The 15,881-nt window shown below is 40.8% G+C and overlaps 1 protein-coding gene across 2 annotated transcripts; it reads right to left on the minus strand.

Annotated features, from left to right (window-relative positions):
* Nucleotides 1-692: 692 nt before the first annotated feature.
* LOC110489278 (solute carrier family 2, facilitated glucose transporter member 1) lies at nucleotides 693-15,456 on the minus strand. 2 transcript variants are annotated; one of them, XM_021561966.2, is made up of 11 exons: nucleotides 15,059-15,456; nucleotides 14,444-14,584; nucleotides 6,827-6,928; nucleotides 6,401-6,561; nucleotides 5,375-5,615; nucleotides 4,577-4,739; nucleotides 3,533-3,720; nucleotides 2,971-3,075; nucleotides 2,769-2,867; nucleotides 2,398-2,601; nucleotides 693-2,256 (listed from the first exon to the last, which is right to left on the minus strand). In XM_021561966.2, the coding sequence occupies exons 2-11, from the start codon at nucleotides 14,456-14,458 to the stop codon at nucleotides 1,978-1,980; spliced, it is 1,557 nt and encodes a 518-aa protein (XP_021417641.2). In that variant the 5' UTR covers nucleotides 14,459-14,584; nucleotides 15,059-15,456; the 3' UTR covers nucleotides 693-1,977. The 2 variants fall into 2 exon arrangements, with proteins under 2 accessions (XP_021417641.2, XP_021417640.2); XM_021561965.2 differs by having other exon boundaries at nucleotides 15,049-15,456.
* Between the last annotated feature and the right edge of the window lie 425 nt (nucleotides 15,457-15,881).

Here is a 15,881-nt window from a genome sequence, read left to right on the forward strand (position 1 = left end):
CATGGACAAAATCGACATAATAGCAATACCAACAGCATGGGTAAAACCCCATTTCAAAACAACATGGTTTTCTGAAGTCAATTGGAATAGATCTCTGTGACAATACAGGATACAATCCTAAAAAAATACAAATAAACACTTTTTTTTAGACACACACTGAGGACACCATAAGGTGTATACTAAGCAAGTGGATGGCAAGTGGAAAGTGGAAGAGGGGGAGGGTGAGGGAAGCACTGTTGTGGAGCAGTGGTAAGGAAACTGGTTTTATTTCCAGTGTATATTTTGACATAAATAATACTTTAACCACAAAGTTAATAGAGCAATTGTGTCTCAATGCTTCAGCGTATTACTAGGAAACAAATCTAAATATCTGTTGGACGATGGGCACCCCATAAGTCAGAACAAGCACACATTCAACATATAAATATTATTTCTGAAATACATATTTACAAATAAATACTCTTCTTACTGTGTACAGTAAGTGAATGTGCATATGGTAGCTGGGTATGGTTCAGTTATACAGTATTGCAGTCTTGTTAACAGTAGTGAGGGAGTGCAGCCACTGAATAACGTTTTCTCCTAAGAGTAGAGGTCAACTACTGAACACTACCATCAAAGGAATGTATTTTCCCCAGTGCAACACATATCATATATCCACCATATATTATATTAATACGGAACAAAGCCATGACCCTGTGTCATCTTTCTGAGCAAAATAAATAGTGATTGCGCTTGGAGCAAAATTTACTACATATCATTTACACAACCACAAAAAAATAAACATTTATCGACTATATCTATACAATGAAATCTTTACACAAATATTACTATTTAAAAAAATGTTCCACATGGTAATTGTCAGACAAATGGTCACAAAGTAGAGTAATTAAAAAGCAATTTTGTACAAATCCTCACATTTGGTCACAACTAAACTCCTATTGTGGTATTTCAAATCCACATTGAATAGACAACCGTCACAATTATATTCCTTTTTTTTTTTTACTGAATGCTCTCACTGCAGAAAAATTCAAAATTGCACTCAATACAATAGAGTCCTTTGTTCTCTATGGTTGATTCTAATCGAATCCAAGTTCATAACATCACAACACATATCATAATCTATTATAATCTAATATCCAAAATAACTATCTTTATTAATGTTACCCATCCTTTATATAAAGTGTCATCCTTTTTAATTTGAAACCTCTATTGCAGTCGCCTTAGTCAATATAGTTAAATGCAATTCTACGCTATCCTAAAGTATTTTTCTAATAGGCTATAGCTGTAAAAGCACTCCCTCAGGTAAATATTTATCAAATGATTACTTATGTTAATTAATTTGCCTTAAAGTGCTTTTTAAAGAGTATATTAGCTATTGTGGAGTTTTAATTGATTTCTATTTGGTTAATACGGTGCAGCTTAAGTCAAAGTGAAAGATGTACTCTCTTACTTCATCAACCATCCAAATGTGATTCTTTATCAGTGGATTCTTACATTGAATATAGGGTAAAAGCATATCATTTTGATCACGAATATATCTGTTGAAAGAAAATGCCATGTATGATCATTCTGGGATTATTGGGTTATTTAAAAAAGCAATTGACCCTAATCTACAGTTTTACTATTAAAACTACTATTAACCAGAAACCCTATTGAGGTTGTTTGTTTTGACTAGGCCCACTTTGCTCTTCAAATGATGATGCACTCAGTAAAAGGCAAAACAATTCAATAATAGTTTTGACCTATAAATTGAGAACACTTCCAAAAAGATATTACACATGAAAGAAAGAAATCCTAGCTACCGTATTCCACCAAAATATGTGTGCGTTGTGGCTTTCCATGTACACGAAAAGTATATTTCCCGTCACCTCAATCACTCGTCCCCATGTACCTGAACTCCCAAAGAAAGCTTGTATCTGTTTTTGAACCTGCTGACCCCAAACACCTGAAATTTAACCCTCGACCTGACACAGGGTTCTACAAGCTCGCCTGTACAGTTGAGATGGACTTATCCTCTGCTGCTGCCGCTCCCACCAATGGGACCTTCTCCTTGATGGGCGAGGCAGGAAGTGTTACGCTGCTACTAGTGGGAGGAGCTTCCACAGAGGTGGTGGGGGGCGGGGGGGCCCCGCCAAACTCGCGGGCGATCTCGTCAAAGGTCTTGCCCTTTGTTTCTGGGACTTTGATGAAGGTGAAGATGAAGAAGAAGATGAGTAAGATCATGAAGATGATAAAGACGTATGGCCCGCACAGCTCCTACAGAATTACAAACAAAGAGAGAGAAAAAGAGTGGAAGTCTAATTATTCTAATGATTCACTGTATGACTATGTGAAGTGTTTACTTAAGTGAAAGTTAGGATTCTCCCCTAATGGGAAACCTAGAGAAACCTCTCACACCTCCAGTTTGGGGAAGCTGACTCCCACCAGGAAGTTGGCGGTCCAGTTGCAGCAGCCGGCCACGGCTATGGCGGCCGGCCGCGGACCCTGGGAGAAGAGCTCTGCCACTATGAACCATGGGATAGGTCCAGGCCCCATCTCAAACATGGCCACGAACAGAAACACTGCCCCAATGCTCAGGTAGCTCAGAGACGAGTAGCCCTTCTACTCAGAGGGAGTGAGGGAGGTAAGGAAGGAAGAAAGAAAGGGAGGGAGGGAGATAGAGAGAAAGGAGATGGAGATTGTCATCAATAATAGCAATGAAACTGAATTACTGTAATTAATGACATATCTGTTATGTTGAATGACAACCAATAGAAACTGACACCCACCAACAGGAGGGCAATAGTCATGAGCAGGGCACTGATGGCCATTCCGGCCAATCCGACGAGATGCAAAGTCCTTCGTCCCACCCTCTCGACCAGGAAGAGCTGACAAAAACAGAGAAAGAAGTTACCTTACAGTAAACATACATTACATTCACATAAAAACTCAATAAACACTACTGTAATACATGCAGCATGTTATACTTACAGATACCACTGTAAAGACAGTGTTAACAGCTCCTGCTCCAATAGTGGCGTAAATGGGTTGGGTGACACCGGCTGACTCAAAGATACCAGTTGAATAGTAGAACACCTGAACAGGGTTGGGGGAGGGAGACAATAGGATTATGTTCTTGATCTGCAGCAAAGCCATGATCTATGAATGGGTAGCCACATCTTATCAAAGTGGTCTTTTTATCACACTGTTACACTATGGAGTTGCCGTACGCCCGTTAAATCATGTTTAATCCATTGAATAATACAAACAAATCTCCCAAACATGCAATCATTGAGAATATAAGGCAGGTTGAATGCACCTGCCATTCAACTATGCATAGGCAGCTGCAGTTTCTCTCTGTATGAAGGTCGGGTCACCTTCATAAGGGCACACCGTAGCAGATAGTCTCTGTCTCTGCTATTTTTTCTGCTGTTTCGGGCCTAGTGAATACGACCCTGTATTGTTAGGCTGTCCTCTGAGATATCCTTGGTGGCACTTAAACGAATTAGAATGTGTTTGTACTGTGGCCCCCTGGGAGTCATAGTTCACTCACAGCATTGATTCCGGAGAGCTGCTGGGAGAGGTGGAGCATGACGGCGATGAGGAGCGGCTGCCGATAGGCTGCGGTGCGGAACAGCTCGAGGATGGTCACTTTCTTCTCCATGGCCATCTTGGAACTCTCCTCCTTCATCTCCTGCATGTCTTTACTCACATCCTCTGTGCCACGCAGACGCACCAGGGCTGGGGGGAGAAAACGGTGGAGTGAGAGGGACAGATACGTGACACTATGATGGAGAGTAAAGGACTACAAGTTGTAAAAGGAGAGAATGTATTTGTGAAATCATTAGGTAACTAGAAAGTCAACCAATGACAATTTGTTCAAGAAAATATTGAAATATGTTAGGTGCGTAAGACATTTATAAAGGCCCGGTGCAGTCAAAAATGTGATTTCCCTGTGTTTTATATATATTTCCACACATTGGTGCGACTGGCTTCCAGGTTAAGCGAGCAGTGCGGCTTGGCGGGCTCGTGTTTCGGAGGACACCTTTTCCTCTCCCGAATCCGTACGGGAGTTGCAGCGATGGGACAAGACTGTAATTACCAATGGGGTAGACAAATCGTTTTTTCTATTAAATGACTGCATTGGACCTTTAACACATCAGTTGTGCACATTGTCAAGCAGACTAGCGATCGTAGCACCAACATTAAAACCTGCCTGCGTTGTAGTTGTTTGTTCAGTATCTGTCCATGGTCGTGCCAGTTCTTACATAACGTTATCAATCTTCTTTTTTTCCCCCTTTTTTATTTAAATGTTTTTGCCCACAGAACTGCCGCAGGCCGGATGTTTTGTTTGTCACACCATTCTCAGTAAACCCTAGACACTGTTATGCATGAAAAGCTCACTACATAATTTCTCTGCAAATAGATACCATACAAGCTAAAATAGGAGTGTAAAATGAAGTTTTTCCATTTATCTTCCTGACAAATCAGAGTTCCTGACGAACCAGAGTAAAGGACTGCATTTGGAGCATACTAGAATGTGCAAAGCACCTCAAACCCCAACAATTTGATGGTTTCTACGGTTCGGAGCACCCACCTTTGCGGGCCTGCTCCTCCTTGTTCTGGTTGATGAGGAGGAAGCGGGGGCTCTCAGGACAGAAGGGCAGCAGGATACACTGCAGCACGGCCGGGATGACCGTCAGTGCCAGCAGCAGAGGCCACAGCTTGTCCGACCCCAGCAGAGACTCCAAGCCAAATATCTACAACACAGAGAGGTTTAAGTAGGATTAACTTTACTACCAGTAATGTTTCATTCGCAGTTTACATGCAAACATGAATGGAATATGCTGTACATTGATGGGATTGGAAGCACTGATGGGATGGATATACACTATGGTAGATAGGATTCAACTATGGCAGTTCTATAAAGGGATTCAAATGGAGAAGGTTCCATGACAGCGTATGGGAGAAAATGAAGGGGAGGAATATTACTAATTGTATTCCTAGAGCAAGATGTAGTCGCTCGTTAAAAACGAATTTAATACTCATTAAATCATTTGAATAATGAGAAAATAATTAGAGAAAGATATTACTCCAATGTTAAGAGACAAGTAAATCAGAATGTCTGCCGGTTACGACTTAATCATATAAGCAGTGGTGTAGTGGAGGGTAAAAGGAAGTAAACGCCGTTTAGGCACCTTTTTTTTTATTTTACACAAGCATTTTTTAACTACATCACTGCATAAAATAATGTTCCACACATTAAACAGAATATTCTTATATGGGGACTTTATTCCCAGTATCATAAGCAAAGACGTGGTATGGTAATGTGCGTGTTAAGACTATTCCTATGTTAAAGGACAGAAAATCAAGATGGCTGCCATCGAGGACCGACCTGAGCCACCAGGATGCCAATCACTACGCCCAGCTGGTGCAAGGTGCCGAAGGCGCCTCGGAGAGGGGTGGGGGACAGCTCCCCCACATACATGGGCGTAAGGCCGGTAAAGAGGCCGCAGAAGAGGCCAATGACGAGGCGTCCAGCGATGACCATCTCATAGGAGGAGCAAATGGTGGAGAAACCCATGAGGAGGCCTCCGAACACAGCCAGGATGTTGACCAGGAACATGGACAATTTCCTTTATCCCAATACCCCGAGACACACACAGATTGGAGGCTTCAGAGACAAAGTGTTGCACAGAGTAAGAGATAGACAGAGAGAGGTTAAGATGTAGAGGGAGGAAAAAACAGAGCAACCATTCTAACCACTCTCCACTGATTCCTTGGAGCCTCATTGGTTCCTGCAGCGTAGCAGAGGCAGAAACAGACCAAGGAAAGGCAGAGAACCAGAACTTAAGAGTGACCAAATTCACTCATAGGATGAAAATCCCAATACTGTCAATTTTATTTTATACCTTTGTTTAACTAGGCAAGTCAGTTAAGAACAAATTCTTATTATCAATGACGGCCTAGGAACAGTGGGTTAACTGCCTTGTTCAGGGGCAGAACGACAGATTTTTACCTTGTCAGCTCAGAGATTCAATCTTGCAACCTTTCGGTTACAAGTCCAACGCTCTGCTGCCCTGGCTACCTGCTGCCCTGCTCAAGAAACGTTATTCACAGCTGATTGTTCTGCCATAGACAATACGTGTGGGTAGCTAATAAAAGCTTGTGTGTTTTTTTCTCATCAGGGAAGATGATTGACAATGGGCTAGAAATGTTATTCTAAGTATGCTGGCTCAAATAATATTGTTACAGTGTGTGAAGGTGCAGTGGTTTTTAATTTACATGTCAAACCTTTTGGTTTTTGCATTGAAAACTTCACTTCCTACCCTGTTCCAAAATGTGAACGTTAGAAAACTATCGATAGTTAGTGAAAAATGGCATCGGGTTGAAATAGGTGAATACTGGGGTCACCACTCACCTCCCAAATCTGTCTGCCATCACTCCGACGCTGAAGGAGCCCACCATGCCGCCCACACTAAAGATGGCCACCGACAAGCTCCACACAATGGTGCACGTTCCTGGTTTGATGGGCTCGGCATACCTCTCCATCCATGTGTTATTGAAGAAGGCCCGCAGTTTCTGAGCAGAAAGAGAGAGAGACAGAGAGACAGAGAGATAGAGAAGAAATAAAATGAGCGGGAGGGAGAGAGAGAAAGATCAGAGATGAAGCATGACCAAGATACAACGTCTTGATTTAGAGCATGATGAAGCACTGTGAAAAACAAATCACTAGTACAATATCGACAAGCATAATGGAAAGCTATTAAACAATGTCACGCTTAACAAAACCAAATCCCACACATGCTTTCACTGTTATAAGAAAACACTAAATAAGCCTACAAACCTGTTCAGGTGCATTAATGACCCCTGTGTTGTAGCCAAACTGCAGCGAGCCAATGACTGCAGTGGCCAGGGAGAACAGGAGGTATCCTGTCACCTGCTTTTTCTGTTAGAGACAGAATGGGGAGAGTGTGTGTTATTATGGATAACCCCCCCCCCCCCCTCCAAGTTTTATCACTGGAATGTGATACAAAACGAGGTGTGCTTTAGGACCATGTGGATGCCTCCGAGCGGTCAGGTAGGCTGTTTGAGGTGCTTATCCGACCAATTGTTTCATTTATTTTCATTACCTTTTTGGCCCAACCCACTTCTAAAACCAGAGTTGTGCCCCTGGGTTAATGGCAGTACATTCTGATTAAGAGCCCATATAGTGTAAAACGAGAACACTGTCAGAGCAGAGACATTAGTACTGTTCTACATACACTGTCTGTAAATTACATCATACAGAATTACAGGTTAAGATATTATAATGTCTCTGGCCAGGTGTCAAACCCAAGTCGTCTGCAGCCTGCATGACTTAATACAGCGTTAATACAGAGGTAAAGCCTACACTTCCTGAAGTCTCAGAGGAGGTTGCGCATCATGTGAGCGTAGTTCACCAAACCACCTTTACTCTACTCTCAACCTCTACCACCACTGCATATTTACTTATTCATACAAATGTTTGCAGGATGAAATCTCTTGAGCTGCACCATCTTGTTTTCAAGTGTCCCCAACCCCCCCAAAAAAAAAAAAAAAAAAACAATACATAGTAGACAGAATAATATGGCAACTGCTGTCTAATAGCAATAACAATGAAATAGTAATACAAAACTAAAACGTACATTAACAGCATAACAAACAGCATACAACTACTAATAGGCTTAGAACTAATAAAGACTACTGCTACAACTACTAATACAACTAACACATTTCAGCCCCTATAATATATACTGCACATACATACAGTCCCAGTCAAAAGTTTGGACACACCTTATTCAAAGGTTTTCTTTATTTTTTACAATTTTCTACATTGTAAAATAATAGTGAAGACATCAAAACTATGAAATAACGCTTATGGAATCAGGTAGTAACCAAAAGATTGTTAAACAAATTTGGTAGAAGGAGGATGAGTCATACAGACAGACAGAGGTAGAACCGCGCTCCCCCTCAACTGGTGTCTCCAGAGAAATGTTCAGATGGCAGCATAACACTTATATGGTGTTCCAAAAAGATCCCAAAGCGGTTAGCTCTATTATTGTGGTACCATAACAAGGATAATTAGGGTCAGGCTAGAAGGAAAGGCCTATGTTTAGCACCATCGAGCCACAAATAGTGAAGAGCCCAGATCGGGGTTATGAAATGTGCTTCGTTGTGATCTTATAGGTTGGATGGGACTGCGTGACTGTTGCCAATGCCAAGGATTTTATCCTCCTCCATCAATGGGGCTTTTGTCAATCCTGTGCAAAATGTGTACTTGGCAAAAGAAACTGGCACCAGTGTAGAGTTAATGCAACAATAATCAGTGTTGGCCAGCATAAACCTCTTCAACAGTCCCAGTCAAAAGTTTGGACACACCTACTCATTCCAGGGTTTTTCTTTATTTTTAATATTTTCTACATTGTAGAATAATAGCGAAGACATCAAAACTATGTAATAACACATCATGTCGTAATCAAAAAAGTGATAAACAAATCAAAACATATTTTATATTTGAGATAGCCACCCTTTGCCTTGATGATACCTTTGGACAATCTTGGCATTCTCTCAAACAGCTTCATCTGGAATGCTTTTCCAACAGTCTTGAAGGAGTTCCCACATATGCTGAGCACTTGTTGGCTCCTTTTCCTTCACTCTGCGATCCAACTCATCCCAAACCATCTCAATTGGGTTGAGGTTGGGTGATTGTGGAGGACAGGTCATCTGATGCAGCACTCCATCACCCTCCTTCTTGGTCAAATAGATTTTACACAGCCTGGAGGTGTGTTGGGTCATTGTCCTCTTGAAAAGCAAATTATTGTCCCAATAAACGCAAACCAGATGGGATGGCGTATCGCTGCAGAATGCTGTGGTAGCCATGCTAGTTAAGTGTGCCTTGAATTCAAAATAAATCACTGACAGTGTCAGCAGCAAAGCACCCCCACACCATCACACCTCTACCTCCATGCTTCATGGTGCGAACCACACATGCAGAGATCACCCACAAAGACACAGTGCAAATTTGAAACATTGCTCGTGTTTCTTGGCCCAAGCAAGTCTCTTCTTATTATTGGTGTCCTTTAGTAGTGGTTTCTTTGCAGCAATTAGACCATGAAGGCCTGATTCTCGTAGTCTCCTCTGAACAGTTGATGTTGAAATGTGTCTTTTACTTGAACTCTGTGAAGCATTTATTTGGGCTGCAATTTATGAGACTGGTAACTCTAATGAACTGCTTCCATTCCTGTGGCAGTCCTCATGAGAGCCAGTTTCATCATAGCGCTTGATGGTTTTGCGACTGCGCTGGCATTTTACGCATTGACTGACCTTCATGTCTTAAAGTAACAATGGACTGTCGTTCTCTTTTCTTATTTGAGCTGTTCTTGCCGTAATATGGACTTGGTCTTTTGCCAAATAGGGCTATCTTCTGTATACCAACCATACCTCGTCACAACACAACTGATTGGCTCAAACGCATTAAGAAGGAAAGAAATTCCACAGGCACACCTGTGAATTGAAATGCATTCCATGTGACTACCTCAGCTGGTTGAGAGAATTCCAAGAGTGTGCAAAGCTTTCATCAAGGCAAAGGATGGCTACTTATAAATATATTTTGATTTGTTTAACACTTTTTTGGTTACTACATGATTCCATATGTGTTATTTCATAGTTTGATGTCTTCACTATTATTCAACAAGGTTAAAAAAAATAAAGAAAAATCCCTGGAATGAGTAGGTGTGTCCAAACCTTTGAATGGTACTGTACATATTTACAAATTTCTTCACATGGTGATGTTTCTATTAGTTAAAAACCCCAAACAGTTTGTTCTTAAATTCACTGTGTTATTTTAATGCTCTGATTTCTCTAGGTAAATGACTCCAGTCAGTCAGTTGGGTCTTTGTATCTGAAAGACCTTACTCTAACCCCATGATGTACCCTTGGAATTTGCAATTGCTGCTGTTGTCAAAAAACGTAGTGTGAGTCTTGTAAAGTGAGGTGTTCCTTAAATATATACAAGGACATTTAAGATGATACATTAACAAATAAATCGGCACCAATGCGATTGTCTTCTGTTTCGGAGTGAGAGCCAATTTAGTGATTCATACATTGTGCAATGATGTGTCTTACAGTAGCATCCAAGAAAGAATCTGCAAAGATTGTGATACATGAATTCTGATTTTCAAAGTCAGGTTTTGGTTGTGTTTTCCGATGGATAATGTCCCCATAGTCTAGGATAGGATGCAGCAATTGGGTTACTAAGGTCTTTCTAACAGATACAGTAAAACCATTCTTCGATCTGTAGAGTAACCCGAAGCTTATTAGAGTTCATTATTTTTCAAAAATCATCAATATGCTTTCCAAAAGACCATTCAGAGTCTATCCTCAAACCTAGATCTTTTAAACCATCCACATTTTCAAGCATTGTTCCATCACTTGCATGAGTTTTGAAATTGCTAGCTGTGGAGTTTAGTCTTTGCCGTGTACCAAAAAGTATGATATGGGACTTGTCTTCAATACAACCACCGAATGATTTGCTAGAAATCATTTTTGTAAAGTGTTAAAATCATCGTGGGAGAGTTGCTTGTATCCGCAGAATATTTGAGCCTGGTTATATAGAGCACTTCATCGTCCTCGTGTAAGTGAACATGTCTCTTCAAAACAATTAGATGCCATTCATTTATGAATACAGAGAAAAGAAGGAGCCTTGAAGTACACCTATACTGAGTACAAACAGTTGTGTTTTGTGTCCTTCCATGAAAACACATTGTTTTCCATGGCTGAGATACACATGGAACCAGTTTAGTGATCTGTTAGTGAAACCAAGGTTCTGAAGTTTTCCTAGTAAGATGATCGACTAAATCCAATGCTTTGGATAAACCAGAAAGATGGCACCAGTAGGTTTGCCTTGGTCAGATTGAGAATGTATATCATTTGTATGATTCACTAATGCTGTAGTACTAGAATGGGTGGGTCTAAAGACAGATAAAAAAAAAGTGTCAAATTAAAGTCATCTAGGTACTGATACATTTGGGAATGTATTCATTTCTCATATAATTTTGCTATTGAACAGGTTACTGATATAGGTCTATAGTTATTTGGGTCTAAGGAGTTTCCATCTTCATGGAGAGGGGTCGGGCACATTTCCATGCAAAAGGTATTTCCCCAGACTTTAAAGAAATGCTGAGATCTGCTAGATACATTATAACATTAGCAGACCACTTTATAGTTGTATGCATATAAACATGGCTATATGCTGGGTACCAAAATGTAGGCTATTTACATTTGACTGTATCCTTAATTGACCCTGTAGCCAGATCTCAAATGAAACTCGTTGAAGGCCACATAAATCAAGCTCTGGGTCTTTTCTGCTGAATCCAGTAATACGGAACACTATGCAGAGACACTGCTGAGAAGGCATATTGTTAGAGGTTATATGATACTGGGCCGACCTTTCCTCGCGGCTTAGGTGCCCTTTGGTCCACCTCTAGAGCTCGCGGTTGAGGCGGTGTTGAGTCCGTATGTGAGCCTCAGTTTGTGCGAGAAGAGATGACAGAGACGTGAGGGACTTGTGTAGGAAACGCTAATGACACCCCCAAATTTTGAATGCAATGAAATATAAGATCAAAAATGTTCTTGGCATCAGTGTAATTTATTTGATCTTTACATCACCTTACATCTAACTATAGTTGAATGACGCAATTCTGGTCCATTATAAACATTGTCCTTTCACCTCTTCTCCTACTGAATGACATTTTCTCTTCCACCATATGACAGATTTCCAAACATATTTAGATGGCATTTATTCTCTGTGTTTTGTATGTGTGTGTTTGGATGGGAAGGTCTCCCAAAGTGATGGTGGCAATTCAATAGAGGAACTATCCGGAAATCCCAACGAAAAATAGAATCTGAAGTAGGCAAGGATGTGTCACAAGACAAAGCATGTGTCCGCAAAAACGTACAATGTGACAGTCTGTGCTATTTTAACACACTGTAAACAAACGAGCTAAACACTATGGCCTCGGCCAAACCCAGTCCCTCCCTCTATCCCTCTCTCTCTCTCTTCCCTCCCTCCTCTCACTCTGTTTATATCCTGAAGTTCACCTTCCACCACTCCCCCTCTCTCTTCTCTCTACCCCCCCTTCGCCGCCTGTAAAGTCACAATGACTCAGTAGAAATAAGCAGCCTGGAGATGCATTCAAAATGTGTACAATTCTCATGATTTGTGCAATAATTGTGTCAATATTGAAAGAGTCGGGATAAGAGATAAGTCGTAAAATAGGACTGCGTTAAAAGAGGTCTTCCTTTTCAGCCCAGCCAAATGCTGTACTTGATTAAAAAAAATATTCACGATTACACACGGTCATACGTCAGGTATGTGTACAATGTAACTTTGTGCTAGTAGCCTAGTAATGGGGTTGTTTGCAAAGTGAGCAACACTCAGATAAAAATAAGAATTCAACAGGGTAGTAGTCCTTTTCAGAGTCACAGAAGTAGAACTTATTCATCTGACCTTAGTGAACTGTACACTCCGATTCTGTCTCAGGTCTCCATCTCTCTTTTCCTCTTTGTGTTCCCATCGCTCTCTTTTCTAATGATGTAACACACTACTTATTTCATAACCCCATCCCAGACTGCATCTATTTCCTCCTCTTTTTCCCCCCTCTCTGTTTCTAATGATGTAACACACTACTTATTTCATAACCCCATCCCAGACTGCATCTATTTCCTCCTCTTTTCCCCCCCTCCCTGTTTCTAATGATGTAACACACTACTTATTTCATAACCCCATCCCAGACCGCATCTATTTCCTCCTCTTTTTCCCCCCTCCCTGTTTCTAATGACAGACACACGACTTCTTCCATAGCCCTCTCGCTCCAATACTATTTCTGTCTCTTCCTCATTTTCATAACAACTGCCTGAAGGTGACCGTTAAATATATATATATATATATATATATATATAAATAGAGAGAGAGAGAGAGAGAGAGAGAGAGAGAGAGAGAGAGAGAGATATACATACAACAACGATTCTGGCCTAATTCTTTTTGAGCCATTCACTGAACCGTTCACTCTTATCTCATTAACCTACTGTAAGAGAACCAATCAAACCCACTCATGTACTGAAAGACGCTGGGGCCAAATTGTATTGATGAGTTGATTAGCTTTGGCTGTATATCTAATACCACAACATAGGTTGAGCTCCAAAAGGCCTTGGGTTAGTTCATTATGTCAATAGCAGAGATGAATGATTAGAAGTGTATGCCATAGTCTATTGCACAATAAACATCCATGACATAAAAGCTCATTCTGGAACCTATTACTCATAGAACAGTAATCTAACTGTTCAATCCTACAGTGCCTTTATAAAGTATTCATACCCCTTGACTTATTCCACTTTTTTTCCCAGCCTGAATTAGAAATAGATTAAATAGTTGTTTTTTTCTTCACCCATCTACACACAATACCACATGACGACAAAAGTGAAAACATGTTTTTATAACTTTGTGCAAATGTTTTGAACATTAAACACACAAATATCTAATTCACATAAGTGTTCACACCCCTGACACAATACATTTTAGAATCCCCTTTGGCAGCGATTACAGCTTGGAGTCTTTCTGCGTACGTCTCTAAGAGCCTTGCACACCTGGATTGTACAATATTTACCAATTGTTCAAGCTCTGTCAAGTTGGTTGTTGTTTCACTAGTGCTTTGTTGCAAACAGGATGCATGTTTAGAATATTCTGGGATATTCAATGTCTGGTTTTTATTTTTACCCATCTACCAATAGGTGCCCTTCTTTGCGAGGCATTGGTCTTTGTGGTCGAATCAGTGTTTGAAATGCACTGCTTGACTGAGGGACCTTGCAGATAATTGTATGTGTGGTGTACAGAGATCGAGGTGGTCATTCAAAAATCATGCTAAACACTATTATGGCACACAGAGTGAGTCCATGCCACGTATTATGTGTCTAGTTAAGCACATTGAACTTATTTAGGCTTGCCATAATAAAGGGGTTGAATACTTATTCACTCAAGACATTTCAGATTTTCATGTTTTATTCATTTGTAAATGATAGGGTATTGTATGTAGGCCAGTGACACAAAATCTCAATTGAATCCATTTTAAATTCAGGCTGTTAACACAACAACATGTGGAAAAAGTCAAGGGGTAAGCTCAGCGTAGAACATGACTCACTGATATACAGCACAACGCCCACCACCATGAAGTAGGTTTTGAACAGTCATATGACATTCTGACCGCATGCAACAGAACTGGAAATAATTTGATGGATTGTAGGAATGCAAAAGTTTAGGGACCTTTTGAGGGGCCACACATTGTATGGTCAAAGTATAGTACTTGTGAGTAGGGCATGGTCAGCATATAATAACAGCAGCATAGATTGCTACTCTGTCTACAGGGTTGAATTAGGGGGCAGAACGTACCTCCTCCTCCACCATCTTCAGTGAATAGACAGATATTCACTAACAAATAGCAGCTCTTGATGAGAAGGTGACAAACAGGACAGGAGGACAAGAGAAAAGATCTTCAGGTGGAAAAGCACGCACAGTCTTGAAAGCTGCAGCCTGCAAAATAAGGAACTGATAAGACGTTGTCCTTGGTGCTGAATCTGATCACAGTTGTAAACAAACGTTGCCCTGTTGCTTTTATGAATTGAACTGAAGTAGCCCTAAAATAACAAGTTGAATAATTGTATATCCTGATAGCCTACTTTCTAACGTCTTAATAGATTGCAATGTCTTCATTTGTTTACAATTTTATTCAATGGATTTGTTTTATGCGCATTGAGCTAATAGAGGAATCCGATGGCAGCAAAAACAATATATTCATACTTCGCTATAAAAATCACTATTCTATGAAATGCAAAACGTAGACTTTGCGGTCAAATAGAGTGATTCCCACACTTCGTAAACGGCCAAAAGCTACTATAAAGGCACTAATTCTTGACCTACTAATCAATATTTTATACAGACGGTTTGTCAGCAATGCCCTAGATATGTCATATAATAGTATAAAACAAGCAATTTACCGCAATTCACCTGTCGTGACCAGTCGTGCTATTCCTCTCCCGCCCTCCACGATTCAACTGGCACCAATGCGGTAGAATACTATTAAAACGAAGTCCCTTGCAAATGTCTTCGTTATTCGTTTCATATAGCTCAGGTTTGTGGAGTGGATGCGCGACAATCCGCACGTTTCCCTTTGAGGAGTTAGTCCAGCTCCTAACAACCTATGAAAAACGAGATGCTCTCTGCGTGACCTCTTTTTGGCGTGGGTCTCCTATTATGGTGCTGATGGTGAACCAACGTTGGTTTAGTTGTAGGGGATGTAGCGGTCCCCGGATAGAACCAGCGGTTCCAGCGTCCTCCCCATGATGCTCTGCGAAGGAGACCTTGAGCTGATGACGGATGCTGCTGATGCAACGCTGCCCCAGTACCAAAGCAATGTATCACGCGCCTGGCACCGTCCGCGATACTGATGAGGATCCATCCGTTTGTATGCTCTTCTGTTCGAGCTATTCCTGCATCTAATATTTGTTTAAATGGTTGAAGTGGTAGAATATGTGTAGCCTGTTCGACAATTAGGTTTATATATATATATATATATGCTGCATAAATTACCTCCCGTATATTGTTCTCAAGCAGTGGGACTGAAATTGAATAACTGTATAGGGTATCACGTCACATGGCTGTCAGAAATCTCGTGACTCAGTGTGAGAATAGTAACAGTAGCCCATGACTCAGGGTTATTCAGTCAACATGAACAAGCAGAATGAAACAATTATTGTTCATAAATTGTTACATTGTAGGTGATGTTCCCAAAGAAAGAGCGATGCTCTTGGTAATTATGCAGACCATAGGC

This window comes from Oncorhynchus mykiss, chromosome 32, assembly GCF_013265735.2.
Source record: "Oncorhynchus mykiss isolate Arlee chromosome 32, USDA_OmykA_1.1, whole genome shotgun sequence".
In the NCBI taxonomy this organism is placed as follows: domain Eukaryota; kingdom Metazoa; phylum Chordata; class Actinopteri; order Salmoniformes; family Salmonidae; genus Oncorhynchus; species Oncorhynchus mykiss.